Source organism: Microtus oregoni, unplaced genomic scaffold (assembly GCF_018167655.1).
Source record: "Microtus oregoni isolate MIOR12 unplaced genomic scaffold, Mior012 000028F_ref0000031, whole genome shotgun sequence".
NCBI lineage: Eukaryota > Metazoa > Chordata > Mammalia > Rodentia > Cricetidae > Microtus > Microtus oregoni.
In genome coordinates, this window is record NW_024543087.1 from 24,594,793 (window position 1) to 24,612,670 (window position 17,878).

The following is a 17,878-nucleotide window of genomic DNA, read 5'->3' on the forward strand; positions in this document are numbered from 1 at the left end:
GAGCTAACTGTGAGATTAAAAATAGCCATCAAAATGTAGATTAATATAATTAAAAAAAATTATTACATAAATACAGATGCCCATGGAGGCCTGAGGCAGGAGGCACCAGATCCCCTTAGGGCTGGTGGTAGAGGCATATATGAGTCACTAACATGGATGCTGGGCACCTGGGATCCTCTGCAAGAATAAGTACCTTTTGTTTGTTTGTTTTCTGTTTTTCTGAGATGGTTTCTCTGTGTAACAGTTCTGGCTGACCTGGAATTCACTATGTAGACCAGGCTGGCCTCAAATTCACAGAGATCCACCTGCCTCTGTTTCCCGAGTGCTGGGATTAAAGGCGTGTGCCACCACCACCCAAGAATAAGCACTCTTAACTGCTGAGCCATCTCTCTAGCTGCCAATTATGATCTTTTAATTATATTTTTTCTTTTATTCCCAAATATTGTTAAGACCAGGTGTGGTGGTACATGCTTATAATATTAACACTTGGGGGGTAGTGGAAATAGGTTCAGGAGTTCAATGTTAGCCTTGGCTATAGAAGGTTCAAAGCCAGCCTGGAATACAGGACAACCCACCTCAAACACAGGCATATGCACATATACACATTACACACATTGTCAAGACTTCCAACTTTTGGGTTAGAGAAATGGCTCGGTGGTTAAGAGCATATAGTGCCCTTGCAGAAAATCAGAGTTCAGTTCCTAGTACCTACATGGGGCTGTTCACACCCGGTTGTAACTCCAGCTCCAGGGAATTCAGCATTTTTTTTTCTGGACTCCGAGGGCACCTGCACTCAGCACATGACTTGTGCAAGTGCACGCATATACACACAAATACACATTTAAAAAATAATGAAAGCAAATCCTTTAAAATCTTTAAAAAGACTTCCAAACTTCCTCATAGAAATTTCTTAAGAGTAATTTTGCCAATTCAAAATGAATAACCCAATGCTTTTTCTAACGAACCCATCTAAACATTCTAGATTATAGGCTAGTTACAGTGGTTTCTCAACCTGTGAGAAATGACTCCTTTGAGGGTTTAACAACCTTTTCATAGGGTTTGCTTAAGACCATCAGAAAGCACAGACAGTTACATAATGATTCATAACAGGAGCAAAATTACAGTTGCAAAGTAGCAATGAAAATAATTTTATGGTTGGGGTTACCACAACATGAGGAACAGTTTGAAAGGGTCACAGTATTCGGAAGGTTGTGAACCACTGGGTTAGTATTTAAAATTTAACTACAGGTTAAGAAAGCAAAGAATTTTAAAGTAAGAAAGAACCTGCCTGTTTTTTGGCACTCTCCATACTACCATGCTGTTTCCTAGAAACACTTTATGACAATAATTCCTATCAACCAGTAGGAATGGCACCTTTAAAGAAGGACATGGGGTAGCCTAGAGTAGCTTGTGTTCATAGATGTCATGCAGAACACTGCCCCCCGCATCATACTGAATACAGAGCGTAGAGAATAAGCAGAAATCAGTGAGAACAGGACTCTTACCTAAAATGCAGTAAGGAGGAATCGATGACCAAAGAAATAACATGACTCATTATTTATGAGCAATACATATCGCCACTAGGAACACTTACATCTGGAAAGTCTACAAAAATTTTATTTGTGATTTTATTTCTTTATAAAAGTACATTACATCAATATTGCAAATAAATATTCATTTTTTTCTGAAAAGTATTCTACCTAATCATCTATTTCACTCATGATTAACTTCCTACCTTAATACAAAGACACTATCTTTCTGCTTTGAAAGGTATTTTAATAGAATATGCCCATTAGCCCTTGCCTGGAAGGCAGTGGCCTCCTTTTGCTTGGGCTTAGAAAGCAACTGACATTCTTTCTTCTCTGACCAAAAAGTCATTAAGCCTTGAACTTAAATACAAGTATCTATAATTTACAAATATCCCTGAGTCTCTTTTGCTATGCACAATCTCTACCTTAAAATAACCATTACATTTTAAAACACTCAAGCATTACTTAGGAAGTGATAAGGGATCTAAAGTTATTGTACTATTTTATTAACTTAGCAGCTACTTTCTATTAAATAATCAAAAACTAAAACTTATATGGATTGAGAATGACCCAATGGCAAGAGGATGAATTCTGAGAGCTGATAACATTTTAGAATCTTGTCTCAGGATCAGTTCTTTAAAATAGTTAGAATGTTAAGAATACAATTTACACAGTAAAAATGATTTAATTTGTTTTCAGTATGAAAGTACTTTTAATTTCTTTACTGCAGGTACAATGGCATCCAAGTCATCAATTTCTGTAATAGAAAAAATACAAATTATAAAGAGAGTAATTTTTCTAGTGAAAAGCTCATAAAAATAAGAAAGACTTCACAGACAAAATTCAAACCCTAGGGCAGCAATAGCAATGAGTGCTCTCACACACATGGAGTCTTCTCCAAGATTAGCTATCTGTATGTGACCATTGCCTCGCACAGGTGTTTCATAGAGCATTTGCAATTTTCCCTTTGACTATGGCATTGATTTTTATCATCAGCAAAACCCTGGTAATACATCCAGCTGGCTGCACTTATGGTACCTTGGTACCTCTTAAATCTGTACAGCCAACATGGGTCCCAACATGCGTCCTAGCCAGACAATGCATCTCTTTTCTGGGTCTCCACTTAAGGATTTGGGAATTGATTTCTTCTTAAGGAACACAGTGTTCCTTCTTGATCCTTTTAGTCTCAGAGTGGAGTGCTCTCAGCCCTTCTTTTGGGAGATCTGTTCAGTAAGAGGTGTATGGTACCCCCAGAACAACAACAAAACAAACCTCAGGGACATGGCTGGTTCTGGTCTGCATTTTCAGACAAAGCAGTTCAGGTTCTTCAGAGGCTACCTTCTGAGTTTGATTTTTCTTCTAAGGCATTAAATTTCAGTGAGCCTTAGCCAGAATTCACATTCTTCAGCTCCTGCTCACTGACAAAAGACTTTCCCTTATCCCGGCACATCTCTAATAGTAGGGTCACAATGACAGAGCCAAGAGTCTCACAGAATAAGCCATTTCTAACGAGAAGGCCCCAAAACAAGAGTCTCACAGGGCTGGAGAGATAGCTCAGCAGTTAAAAGTACCCGCTGCTCTTGTAAGAGGACCTGAGTTCAGTTCCCTGAACTAACAAGACATAACTGTCTGTAACTCTAGTTCCAGGGGATCCGACCACCTCCTCTGGCCTCCACAGGCATCTGCCCATACATACATACAGGCAAACGGTTATACACATAAATATTTAAAAAGAAAAGAAATAGTTGCTATCTCTTTATAGCTGTCTTTTTCTATTCTGAGAATTAATCCTAATTAGTAAGGATTAATTCTGAAAAGTAGTTACGACTTTTTACACTTCCTACCAAACACCTAAAGTAACCAGGAGCCCAGTGTCTAAAGAACACCCTTCTCTCAAACCCACTGACATCTTAAGAGATTCAGCCACCATCAACAGATCTTACCTAAGATTTCAAGAAGATCGTTAGTAAAAGCTTGAAATGCTGGAAAAAATTCCTCATGTTCTTCCAATTTGTTGATAATGCTATTTAAAAAATACACAGTTTACAAAAGCTTCCAACTTCAGGTTTTTGCATTTGATCGTTAACAGGTAGTTGTAGACAAAACTTTTCGGAGAAGAAACTAACTTGCTAAATTGAATATAAATGTGATGATCAACTACAGCAATCCTTTCCTTTTAAGATCTCAATTCACCCGGTTACCATTTTCCTTTTATTTTCTTAAATCATCTTATTTAGAATATTTGCTAAAAACAGGCTTCTCTACCCAGTATGCTATTGGACGTTAAGTACCAATCATCAGAAAAACAGTGGAAAGGAGGGGAGAAACCAAAAGGGAAAAACATTAAATATGAGAAGACTCCACTGCCAGGTTCTTCCAGGAAAACTTGCAGAATATATGGATGATGTGAGGGGTTGGTGTGTGTGTGTGTGTTCCATAGTTTGCTGAAAGTTGTTGAAGGCCTCACTGTCTGGGGGGAATTATTTATTGGAGTGGGGGTTACTGGAGAGAGAACCAGAGTTACATGCCTCGTAAACACAAGCTCTACCACTGAGCTACATATCTGCCTTAGCCCCATAATATATATATTAGGTTTTATATTAGTGGTGCCTAATCTTTTAAAAATCCTTAATATTTATCTTCTAAACAAAAAAGTAGGTGACTAGTAATGACTCAGTAGTTTGGTAGTGTCCTAGAAAGAGTATAGGTCATAGTTCAATTCAGGAACTAATTATAAAGACTTTAATTTCTCTCTCTGTAATTTCCCTTGGGAGTGAGTTTCTGCTAGAGTCTCCAGCTGCCCTATGTGAGTTTATAAGCCCTGACAATTTTTTCTTGAGTACATGTGACATTTTTTTCCATATCCAAGGGTATATGATTCTTTAGGGCTATGAAGTTATTTTTGAAAGGCATGGTGACACACACCTTTGATCCCAGCACTCTGGAGGCAGAGACAGGCAGAGCTCTTTGTGTTCAAGGCCACCCTGGTCTACACAGCATTTCAGGACACCCAGACGCTGTCACTCCTGATAAGTAATTTATAAAGCTTTGGAAGTCTTTACTTCGCAGCACTTGAAGCATTTTGGATACATTTCTAACATATACATACCTTTGTAAGTCTTCAGGTCCTAAGACTTGCTTAATCTGCTCATTCACATCCTCATTAATTATCTTACACAATTTTCCAACTGTGCTGACTAGCACACACAATGAGGATGAACTGTCTGCAAAAGAGAAAGGAAAACATAAAATATTTAAAAAAAAAAGAATTTCCAAAATCATTACACTCATCTAACATTTCCTGCTTCAGTTACTAATTTTATTTTGGTGGAGAAAAGGATTAATATTTATTTATATTAGCTTACATGTTTGTGTGTCTGTGTAAGTATATGGGGGTGTGTACCTCGGAAAACACAGAGGCCAGAAGAAAGCATTGGGTGTCTTCCTCTATCACCCTTTGCCTATTTCTTTAAGACACACTACCTCTTTGAGCCTGGAGTTCACACTTTCTTAGCTAGGCTAGAAGCCAGTGGGCCTCAACAATTCTGTCCCCATTCTCCTCCGAGCATGTCCAGCTTGGGACTCATGATTGCAGAGAATGTGTTCTTGACTACTGAGCCATTTTCCAACCCTGTCTGGGGGTGGTTGTTTTAAGCTAGGGTCTTGAATTTTTAAAAAAAGATTTGCCAGGTGGTGGTGGCAGAAGGCAGGTGGATCTGAGTTCGAGGCCAGCCAGGGTGGTTTCACATGGTGGTTGTTGAAAACAAACAAAAAGATCTGAATGTGTGTATGCATGTATGTATGTGTATGCAAGTCCTTTTACACACTTGGAAACCAGAAATGGGTGTTGGAATTCTTGTAGCTGGAGTTACAGAAATTTGGAGATGTCTGGCTTGTTATAGGGGTGATGGGATGCAAACTCCAGTCCTTATAATTTCACAGCAAGTGCTCTTAACTGAAGGGCCATTTCTCCAACCCCTGACCTTGAACTTCTAATCCTCCTGCCTCCATCTACTGAGTACAAGGATTCTCTATGTGCACCACCATGCCCTGATTATGCAGTATTGAGAATCAAACCCAGAGTTCGTGCATGCTAGGCAAGCATTCTACCAACTAGGCTATATTCCTATCCCCTTTTTTCCTTTTTGTGGGTTTGTTGTTGTTTTGCTTTTTAATTAAAAGGACTTTTGTGGGGTGCAACCGGAGCTCTTGGGAGGTGAAGGACAAAGATCAGGAGTTGGAGGTCAGCTTTGGCTACAGTGAGAGCAAGGCAACACTGTTAAAGCAAAACAAAACAAAAACCCCACACCTATTTTTTGTTAATGTATTAAGAATAGTTCTTAACTCAGTGCCAAAAATGACAAGGGTCATCACCTAGTTCTAAGAGCTCCTGGAGGTTTCTCACCGCGTTGTTCATTTCCCCAAGCCTGGTATACACTTCATTCATCCGGGGATAGACTCCATTTAAAGACTGCACATCAAATAGCTTTTGGAAGTGAGAAACAATAGCTTGCAAAGTTTGAAAGTTTGGCATGTTGGGGCTCTATAAGAAGAAGGTGAAAAGATAGTTTACAATTTGAAATAATATTAAAAATTTTAATAAAAAAAACTTTAAAATGTAAAGTTATGTAAGTATCAAGTTTTACCTCCTTCTTGTTTTCAACCTCTTCCAACATGGTATCTACCATAAACAACAGATCTTCTACTTTGACACCTTCATTTTCATCCGGTTTCTTTAAATTATGCCAAGGTACCAGTGCTGCAGACAGTATTTTTAAGGACTTATACAAATCCTTTACAACAAAAGAAACTACATGCATTATTGGTTATAAAATAGTTTGTACTTTAACACTAACAACAGTAATAAGGTGGTCTAAAAATACATAGCTATATAATCATCATCAGTATATTTTAATATCATTGCCAACTTAAAAGAAGTCTAGATGCTTTAAGCAATAATGTTATTTAAGTAGTTCTATTGTTTTTTAGATTGTTTTTTATCAGTGCTGGAGAAAGCCTAAGCCTCCCTCATAAACACAAGGCAAATACTTCACCCCTGAGCCTCATGCCTAGCCTAGGCTTTAAATATTTCTGCAGCACCTTTGAGATAAAATGTACATATCAAAATACTCACCTTTACTAGCGAAATTTGATGGTTCGCATCTTTTCACAATGGCACAAAATACCACCACGGTCTAATTTCAGAACCTATCCATCTTCCAAGAACAAGTCCCACACATAGGACTGGAGAGATCGCTTGGCACAAAGAACTCCTGTTGGTCTTCAGAAGACCCAGGTTCAGTTCCCAATACCCACATGATGGTTCACAACCATCCATAACTCCAGTTCCAGAGGGTCTGACACCCCCTTCTGACCTCCACGGGAACCAGACACGCATGTGCACAAACACATATGCAGTCAAAATGTTCATACACATACAAATTTTAAAAATAAAAAAATCCCACACCCACAAAGTCCTTTTCTATTATCCTCCAGCCTCTTTAACCACTAATCCACTACTTGCTGCTATGGATTTGCTTACACTTGGCATTTTATGTAAATGAAATCATACAAGTGACCATGATTCTTTTGAGAATCCCCTGCATTTATTATTGATGGGAATGAAAATTGTATAGCCATCGTGTAAAACAGTACATAGAGGTTTCTAAAAAACTAAAGAAAACTGCCACATAACCTAACAATCTTACATCTGGATATGTATCCAAATAAAATGAAACTAAAGTGTGTTTAAAAGATGCCAGAGCTCATGTGTTTACTGAAGCATTACTCAGAATTGCCAAGATATGGGATCAATTTAGGCGTCTAACGATAGATGATTGGCTAAAAAGAAATAGTGTGTGTATGTGTGATACAAACATGCACATGTATATGATGATATCAGCCATAAAAAATATGACATCTGTCGTTTACTGCAACATGGACAGAACTGGAAGACATTACGTTAGGTGAAATAAAAACAGAAACAAATACCACATATTCTGACTTAAAGGTAAAAGTTTCAAAGGTTAGACACATAGTGGTTCCCAAAGCCTGAGAAGAGTTTGAGTAAGAAGGAATGGAGACAGGATGGTTAGCAGTCAGGGTGAGCTGGATAAGAGAAATAATCTGGGATGTTCTATACCACAGCAGGGTAAGTAAAGCAAGCATGGCTGAGAATTACTGATGTTCTTAACAGTGATTCTACTCAAATATATATATATATATATATCACTATCCCTCACACGTGTATAATTATATGTTCATTGAAAATAAAACATATACTAAAGCCAGGCTTAGTGGCACATGCCTTTAATCTCAGCATTAGGAGGCAGAAGCAAGTGGACCTTTGTGAATTTAAGGTCAGCCTGATCTACAAGGTACATCCCAGGGCAGCCAGACTTGTATAATGAGGCCTGTCTCAAAAATAAATAGGCAAACATGTAGTAATAGTATGTATTGCTACATTTCTCTTTTCCATTCATCTCTCAAACCCATCATTCTCTTTTAAGTCAGGAATCAAACCTAAGGAAAAAAATATTAACTGGGAATATGTCTGCCCAAAACTAGAAAGTTCTACATTATAAAAAACTGCCCATATGAGACACCAAAGGGATTCATGTACTCTCCAAGCTGGATTCTGAACCTGTATTATAAATAATAGAAGCATTCCTAAAGGCCATGAGCAGAAGATGCTAATTCTAGTCAATGGCCTCAGGTGTCCTTACAATAATTTTTTTTCAAGACAGGGTTTCTCTGTAGCTTTGGTTCCTGTCCTGGAACTAGCTCTTGTAGACCAAGCTGGCCTCAAAATCACAGAGATCCACCTGCCTCTGCCTTCCTAAAGCTGGGATTAAAGGTGTGTGCCACCAAGGCATGGCCGTCCTTACAACGTTCTAAGTATAAAGCTAATTTCCTGCCTCCTCCTATTCAGAAAACTACAGAGTGACAAGAACTCAGCACTCTTGTAAGCCTTTCCTGGACGCTGTGACCAGAGTGACCTCGCCTACCAGACCCTGGAGGACAAGTCACACATCTCATTCCCTCACCGCAGCTGTCCATCTTTATGGCACTCAGTTTTTCCTAGCAACATATGCCATAGTTATTTAAAATGTCATGTTTTAGCATTATTTCACCTCTCCAATTAGTCTGAATTTTATGTTCACATTTTTGCAACACGTTCCCTGTTATCTGACACGTAGAAAAACAACTGTGCCTATTAATTTGGTTTTTGCCTTTGTCACCTTTCTCATCTAGTCTTTCCCTTCTGCTAGAAAGACGAGGGCTATTTCTAGTCTAACTTTCCTGAAAGGGAGAACAGTAGTTAGCACTGCTACCTCCTACAGAGAGCTCTCTGCCAAGCAGTGAGTGGGAAATGACAGATTCCACAAGTCAATCTCTATTTCAGCCTTTTCTGAGAAACAAACTAGAGAAACTCAGATATATAAAATTATTAACCCAGCACTGTCATTCAAATAAAATGTCTACATATTATGTAGCTTTGTCCAAGTTCTAAAGAAAAAAAGGAAATAAAATGTAGGCTGACTGACAAGATTCTTTCATGAGTTTTATGCAGATAAGATTTTATAAATTAAAAAACAAACAACAACAAAACCATCAAGCTGGGTGACGGTGGTGCACATCTTTAATCCCAGAACTTGGAAGGCAGAGGCAGGTGAATCTCTTTGAGTTTTAGGACAGCCTGGTCTACACAGGAGTTTTAGGATACCCAGGACTGCATAATAGAGACCTTGTCTCAAAAAAAAAAACAAAAACAAAAACAAAAATACTAGGCAGTGATGGCACATGCCTTTAATTCCAGCTCTTGGGAGGCAGAGGCAGGAGGCTCTCTGTGAGTTCGAGGCTAGCCTGATCTACAAAGTGAGTTCCAGGACAGTCATGGTGGTTATACAAAGAAACCCTGTCTCAAGAAACTAAAATATATATGTGTGTGTATAATAAAGAATTTATTTTTTTAAAAAAGACCAAAACAAAGCAAATAAAAAGCACCTCTAATTGTCTGGGACTATAGTTATTCTGAACAATTTGGATATTAATTGAGCACCCATGTACATGAAGATCTTTGAGGCATATAAGAACAAAGAAAACTTTTTGTTCCCAAGAAGTCACTCGCTCTTTATAAGGTTCTTTGGGCATTAGGACAAAATGCTGACAAATACTGTCACTGAATCATATCTTCACTAACTATAGCAGAATTCTGTATGATATTAGTTACTGAAAAAAATCTAAAGTTCAAAAGGCACAGAAATGCAATACTGTTGGGGCTGGAGAGATGGCTCAGTGGTTAAGAGCATTGCCTGCTCTTCCAAAGGTCCTGAGTTCAATTCCCAGCAACCACATGGTGGCTCACAACCATCTGTAATGAGGTCTGGTGCCCTCTTCTGGCCTGCAGACATACACACAGACAGAACATTGTATACATAATAAATAAATAAATATTTAAAAAGAAATGCAATACTGTTAACTTTATAGCAAATCACTTCTCAATAAACCAATCAAGAAAAATGTAATGAACTCAAGTTACACAATAAAGAATATACAATGATCTATAAATCAAATGAGAGTACAGTTCATTTCCCAGTTGCTTGCTAACTATCACCTTCTCTAGCAATTAGACAAACACAGAAATAAACTCAATTCTGAGAAAGAAAAATAAAATGTGAAGACAGAACAAGCAATCCCAGCTAAGAAGAAACTAAGGCTACGACACGGCATCTGAGCATGTGCAAAGGTCAGGACATGCTCAGCAAGACATCAGCAGGAGTGAGAGGGCAGAACAGGAAAGAGCTTAGACTACAAAGGTGGGTCCACTACCGATTCTCAGTGAGGTAAAGTCTACACATTTGCTATGGTAAAACTTTAGAGGAGGCAAGCTTAACAATAGCAACAAATTTACAGAATTGGAAACATGAAGGCTGGGCATGGTAACACATGCCTTTAATTGCAGGACTCAGGAGGCAGAAGCAGGTGGATATCTATGTGTTCAAATCCAGCCTCTATATAGAGTTAGTTCCAATCTAGCCAGGACTACACAGTTAGACTTGGTCTCAAAAACAAAATGGAACAAAATATGTAAGCAGTAATATTCCAATTTTAGAAAAGTGTCATTAGCTTTATAGTTAAAGAACAAGAAAAGCCAAGTTCAACAGATTTTCAAAACGTGTGAAGAATATTCAACATACCTTTAAGGACGTCAGTTCATCTGCCCACATTTCTATTACAGGAACGAGATGTTCAAATCCACAATCTTGGACAATATCTTTATTGAAGTTTTGGGCTCCTCCCTTGCTCTGTTTATGAATAATCACTGGAGCTCGAGGATTATGAATAATGGAATTGATGCTGCACAGCACCTGCAACCATGGACAGTATCTGTGGTTAACATGTCTGAATCTGACGCCGCGAGGTAGGGAAAGGATGCATCAGGTGCCAACACGACATCATTTCCAGATGTTTCTAAAATATTGGGGTAATGTGGTCTCATTAGCATAGATGTACAAATTCTAAGGAAAACTGAATAAATTTTTACTAATTTAGGTTTGAAAGCAGTTACCATCCACTATACTCCACACAGAATAACAACTATCTAGACATCCTTATCTAAGTCGCAATGATTCCTATTTGTCTTCTCATTAGTTGAGCTAAGTATGGGATTAAGAGGAGCTTTCTACTTGTTTCACAATTTCAGTTGGAATTTTAAATATAGTTACTCATTAAGCCCCACACATTCTGCAGAGAAGTCCTGGCCAGCCAGTCCAATAATTCTTATATTTTTGGTTGAGCCATTACTCCAGCCCCCAATAGTTCTTAACAAACACTATAAATACCTGAGACGGGACTCTGAGAGTGTCTACACAGGGTTTTTGGAGTGAGGCAGAAACACTGCTGTTCTCGTCTGCCCGGAGGTAGCTAGAACAAACAGGTGCTCTCAGAACCCAACTTCTGAGGCTCTGTGTTTTGACATTTTGCTTCTATTATAAACTCATGTATTACTATCAAATAATTGAAAAAAATTGCTGGGTGGTGGTGGCGCACACCTTTAATCCCAGCACTTGGGAGGCAGAGACAGACAGGTCTCTGTGAGTTTGAGGCCAGCCTTGTCTTCAGAGCAAGTTCCAGGACAGGCTCTAAAAGGTTACAGAGAAACCCTGTCTCAAAAACCCAAAAACCAAAACAAAACAAAAAGAAAAAAATCACATTCTTCTCCAAGTTATGAATCAAAGCAGAGGGATAGTCCTCTTCCCTGACACCAAAGGTCAGGAAGGTAGTGGGTGACCTGAAAGATGCAGGGAGTTGGTGCTCAGAAGATCACAGGGCACGTTCATGCCCTTCACACCATGGTACACTTTCAGGCTGTATATAAAAATGAGTGCAGCCATTTCTTGTCCTTGTTTTGTTGCATGCTTGCATCGTGACTTGCAGTTTCTCCCATCAAAATGTAGAGACTTTTTACCCTTTAAATTTGGGCTAATCTTGGGTCTTGCTTATATCCACAGAATTTACTAAAATGAATGTCTTGCCAGTTTGGGTCTTTTAAAATAATTGCTTTTTTTTTTTTTCAGCACAGGGTCTTTCTGTATAACAGCTCTGGGTGGCCTCGAACTCAAAGAGATTCACCACCTGCCTGTTTCTCTTGAGTGTGCACTATGACGCCCAGTCAAAGGGGGGAAAGTTCTTAAGTAGTCTACATCACTGTTTACACTCTGCTGCCGCCACATGGCCAAGTCCAGGCAGAGCTACTCAGGCCCATTCATCCCCATCACAGAGACAGAAAATTCACTCAACTGCCACAGAAGAGCTCTAATGACTCACCATCAACGTATGGCCAATATTAGCAGACGTATCTACTGTTCAAGCATGATACTATTAAAGGGCATCACTAAGTTTTAGAAGATGTCTGCCACATAGCAAAGATGAACTGAGCCATATGTGAACATCACAATGGAGAAGAACGGGGCAGCAAGAGAAACCTAACCCTCTATCTTGTGACAGGGTAAGAATAGGTTCAGGCCAACTAGGAACATTGAGACGGAGATAAGCTTTACTCTCATGAAAATTAAAAAAACAACCGTCTATGGCTGGAGGACCATAGCAGTACAGCTCCTAAGGGTACTTCCTCATAAGACGTCAGTACTAAAATGCACACAAAATAAATGCTGTGTTGTTAAACGTCCCAGCTTAAGAGAAAGGAGAAAACATGCACATGCACACATGCGTACACACACACACACACACACACACACACACACACACACACACACTCCAGGAAAGAAAAGCAGAGGCTATATTTGGAGGTCAGCCCCACCAAGGGCACCAGCACTGAAATATAGCTATACCAGAAAGAAAGAAACCATCCTCATTCTCTCCTCATCCACTGTCTACCCTTCACTGCCACTCCAGAAAAGTCAAACTTAGCAGGGGACCAGAAGAAACAATAGAGCAAAGACAACACATCCCTTGGCCATGCTGTAGAACAGGTCAGGTCTGAGCTAGAATACTTTTCGGCTGAGGTTTGAATAGATTGTTTTAAATCGCCCTTCTTTTCATTATAAAACATTTAAAATAAGCCAGGCATGGTGGCACATCCAAACTTTAATCACAGTACTCCAGAGACAGAGGCAAGAGGATCTTTGGGGGTCCAAGTCTAGCTTGGCTAGCAAGTTCCAAACCAGTCAGGACTATACAATGAGACCTTCCTTACCTCAAAATAAAATTAAACAAACAATCACCAACATCTTAAACAGACAAAAACTTCAGTGTGTGTGTTAAACAGTGTTTTAGGCTTTGCCAAAGAAACACCACCAACAGTAAATGTATTCGTGTGTATATAAAGTGGGCCTTGTGTAGCCACTCCAAGACTCAAATGCACACACATACGAGAAAGAGATTACCATATTTTTAAAAAAATTAATATAATGAACTGGATCATGCAATTAATGGAACCCCACGACTATCAGTTACAAATCTGAGTGGAGAGACCCAGAATAGTAGTCCCAAAGCCCTAGAAATCTGATATTTTGGTTCAAATCTAAAGATAGGAGAACTAACCAAAACCAAACAAAAAAACATGTTGAAAGCATGCATAGAATTTCCCCCTGATCTTTTTGTTCTGTAAGTGGTTAGATGAGATCTACCTACCATAGGAGGACAATCTATTTGTGCACCAATTCACTCACAGGCATACTGTTTAACCAAGTATCTGGGCAGTGGATAGCCCAGTCAAGCTGACATAAAATTAACCACCACAAGCACACAGTCACTACCTAGATCCAGAAACTGTGAACACTTTCCTAGAGGAGCTCGCTCTATCTGCAGGTTCAGAACCAATGGAAGGAAATGCAGCTATCAACCTTATTTACCCTCAAATAGTAAAGCACACATCCCTTAAAGCTGGTATAGTCTACACAATCTAGTGCCACTATCACACTGAAGAAAACTGACAATATCACTGATATTTGAAATAAAGCTTAATATATACTATTTGACTCTCTCTAGATGTGATGAGTACTCCATTAGTCATCACCCAAAGACAGGTAAGATATATCATTCTCTCAGCCTTGGTTGTTTTCTCCCTTCTTTTACCTCTTCAAGTAACTTCAGAGCCTTTTAGAAAGTGTTTTAATGAGACTCCAGGTTCTGTAAGATGCCCTGTGTTTAGGTACTACCTGCCCTCCTGTCTCCACCCTTTCATAAGCAAATGTGCCCTTTATGGTATTTAAGAAACAAAACATACATAATAAAAGTCATTTCCTACTTATTATCAAGTCTACTGTATTTAAGAAATAGTCTTTAAGTATGAAGATGAGGGCTAATGAAATGACATGCTTACCAGCAAGCTGAGTTCCATCCCAGGACCACATGGCCCACCCATAAGCTGTTCACTAACCTCCACGTGTACACTTGGCTCCCATGCATGCATGAATGCACATGTGTGCACCACACACATGCACATGCACATACACAAATAGAGTATGAAGATGAGATCAGCATTTTGATCTTGAATTTCTGTCCTTGCATACTTCAAGTTGCAACTAATGGGTCTCCTGGTAATATGACTTCAGAAGTTATTTAGAAGACTTAGTTTTCATGAAAACATATGGTCAATATTTCATTTCAGCTATAAATAAACTAATTATTTTAATGAAAGAATTAATTCCCCTATCAGAATTTTTACTGATGGTAATTTATATTTTCCTGTATGAATTAACTGACTTTTTGATGATTGGCAGTAAAAGATATAGCAACAATGGGGAAACATAAAGTGACTTAGCTCCTGCAGAGTAAGAATTTTTAAAAGAGAAGCAGTAATTCCCTGTCATTCATTCAGAGAGTTCATAGACACTGATAAACTCCCTGTGTTGCTGCTGTTTAAAGCATTCCAAAGGTAATCAGAGAAAAGGAAAATTAAGTTAATTAATTCATCTAGGAACTTTTTTAAAGGACAAAAAAAGGGGAGGGTAGCACGGGCCTTTAATCCCAGCACTCAGGAGGTACAGGTAGGTGATCTATGAGTTCAAGGCCAACCTGGTCTACATAGTGAGATCTTGTCTCAAAACACAAAAACAACACAAAATAAAGATTAAAAAGGACAAAGAAACATCTGTCAATCTAGCAAATGTCAGAAAAAGAAAGAAAACCAAAGAGTAGAGCAGGAAACCAAGTATATGAAAAGCAGTAAGTAGGATGCCAAAAGGAAGAGTGAGGTGAGAGCTGGTGTCTGCACTCATAGGTTCTCAGACTGAGCCCGAGAGAGCAAATGGAAGAACCCCAGTTACACACTTCTGGACAGCTAAAAGAAAATTCTCACAGAGTTGCCTGGAACTTATTCACGACAACAATGAAAGTCATTAAATATCTAGAAAATAAACCTGACAAGAAAGACATCTGAACTAAATTTAAAATATATAGAACTTTATGGGAAGCTATAAAAGACCCTCCCAAAATTAGAGATATGTTTCTGAATAGGATGATTTAAAATTGTAAATTATCATTTCTCCAAATATTAATAAAATTGATCATATTTCAATTCATCCTAGTGGGATTTTATTTTAATAAATGTTCATCCAGAAGAGCAAATGTGCTCAAATATATCTAAGCAAAGAATTTTAAATTCAAATGGTATAAAAACCTACTGGAAAGCTGCAAAAGAGCTTGGAATAGTAACGGAATGGGACAGACTGCAGAATCTAGAAAGGAATGTATGCATAAACATAAAATGGTAGGAGAGAGAGAGAGAGAGAGAGACAGAGAGACAGAGAGACAGACAAACACAAAAACTTACGGGGAACCAAAAAATGCAAGTCCACTTCATTCAATAAACTATTAGACTCAATTGCTTATCTATTCAATAAACAGTCTATAAAACCAGTAAGGTTAGTTTTTTTACATCACATAGATAATTTAAACCAAATCAAAGCTATGCAAAGATTTGAAGATTTAGTTATATAATAATACCAGCATCAACAAATGGAATAATAAAAGGGCAAACAGCAGTTGGGCGGTTGTGGCACAAGCCGGATGGTGGTGGAGTACACCTTTAATCCCAGCACTGGGAGGCAGAGGCAGGAAGACCTTTGTCAATTCGAGGCCAGTCTGGTCTATAAGAACTGGTTCCAGGACTGGCTCCAAAGCAACACAGAAAAACCCTGACTCAAAAAACAAACAAAACAAAAAAAAAAACAACAACAAATATCATAAAACAACAACAAAAAGAAGGGCAAATGGTTTACATTGGTAGAGAATAAAAAAATCTTAATATTGTTATAGGGTTTATACTGTACTATTATAATTATTATAATAGTAGTTATTACAGAGAGGATATGGGTGGGCTATAGGAAAATACTCTGTCTTAGTCTTCTGTTGTTGTGATGAAATACCTTGAGAAGAGCAACTTATGGGAGAAAGGGTTTCATTTTGGCTCACAGCTTCAGAGGCGTACAGTCCATGGAAAGACATGGCAGCAGGCAGGGAAGGCATGGTGGTAAGAGCTGGAGACTGGCAGGTGACACTGCATCCACACTCAGGAAGTAAAGACTGAACAAGAAATGGGGCCAAGCTATCAAGCCTCAAGGCCTGATCCCAGTGACATCAACAGGCTCCATCTCCTATTGGTTCCAAAACCTTTCTAAATGGCTGAAGATCACATATTCAAACACACATTCAAGCCACACCTCAATTCCATTCTATGAGGGATTTTGCAGATTTAGGCATCTGTTGGGGACTGCAGACCCTCAGACCCTGAATGTTCTGTGACCCCTTGCCTGCTGGAGTAGACAACTTGCTTTCCTATGCTTGCAGCGGCTCTGGCACGAGACCCTCATGAGTTCCTGATGGCAGGGGAGTGGTTTCTGGTGGGCTGGCAGCTGAAAAATCCTGAGAGCTAGGAGTGGCCATATATGGTGCGCGTGCTCGTTCTCCCCCCCCCCCCCTCTGCCCTATATAAGCTGCCCCGGAACACAATAAAGGGGGCATTTTTGGTTCAAGGATGACCCATGTCTCTCTCTCTCTCTCTCTCTCTCTCTCTCTCTGTGTGTGTGTGTGTGTGTGTGTGTGTGTGTGTGTGTGTGTGTGTTTCAATCTCCAGTTCCTTGCCTGACTCGCGAACCGTCCCATGATGTACAGGCAGGTGCTACACGCATCCATGAGTATCAAGGAACCACATCCCCAAAGATACCAAGAGCTGTCTGTACAAACATTCCTTACCAAGTGATAGCAAACTGTACTGCAATTAAAATCAAGGATCACAACAAACACCAGTCTTTTCAGCAGCTATTCAGTACCTGAAAGTACCTCTGGTCAATTAGAGCCTGATGATGGCTGTCTTTGCTGGGCTCGTCTTTTTTCCCCAGGTCATCAGTCTTGTTTTGAACAATAAGCTCTCGTAATCTAAAGGAGGAAAAAAAAGTCAAGATAATAGTAAAAAAAAAAAAACTTAGATAGCAGATTAAAATAATTAAGCAATGAACCAGCTAGCCTTTCTAAACCTTACGTCTTTTACTTACATGTATGTTTACACACATGTGCAAATATTAAATATGCATGTATGTAAAATATAAGCCATTCTGTCCCTGGAAAAGTTCCTTCCACTACATCACAAGTTAGAAGTAATGTCTAAAACCATGAGGGCTCTCCGGACCAGAGGCACCCCTCTGGGCACAGGGCACAGTGAGAAGAGAGACGGCTCTCAGAGGAATGCTCACATTTTGCTATTGCTTTCAGACGGGTTTGACGCTATCCAAGATCACATCAAATTCTCCCCTGCTGTTTCCTAAAAAACTGGGTATGACTGACCCTCAGAGTCTTAAGGAAAAGGTTCTTTTTCTCCTGTCCAG

General features: G+C 39.1%; 1 protein-coding gene across 2 annotated transcripts in view; it reads right to left on the reverse strand.

The window, feature by feature from the left end:
* Positions 1-1,228: 1,228 nt before the first annotated feature.
* The window catches only part of Cep70 (centrosomal protein 70), a 53,390-nt gene continuing 36,740 nt past the window's right edge, over positions 1,229-17,878 (reverse strand). For both annotated transcript variants that reach the window (XM_041677209.1, XM_041677210.1), the window contains exons 12-18: positions 17,327-17,432; positions 10,730-10,900; positions 6,176-6,322; positions 5,904-6,072; positions 4,639-4,753; positions 3,473-3,552; positions 1,229-2,286 (exon numbers count right to left, since the gene is read on the reverse strand). In XM_041677209.1, the coding sequence (XP_041533143.1) occupies positions 2,225-2,286; positions 3,473-3,552; positions 4,639-4,753; positions 5,904-6,072; positions 6,176-6,322; positions 10,730-10,900; positions 17,327-17,432 (850 nt within the window). In that variant the 3' untranslated portion in view covers positions 1,229-2,224. The remainder of the gene's footprint in view (positions 2,287-3,472; positions 3,553-4,638; positions 4,754-5,903; positions 6,073-6,175; positions 6,323-10,729; positions 10,901-17,326; positions 17,433-17,878) is intronic.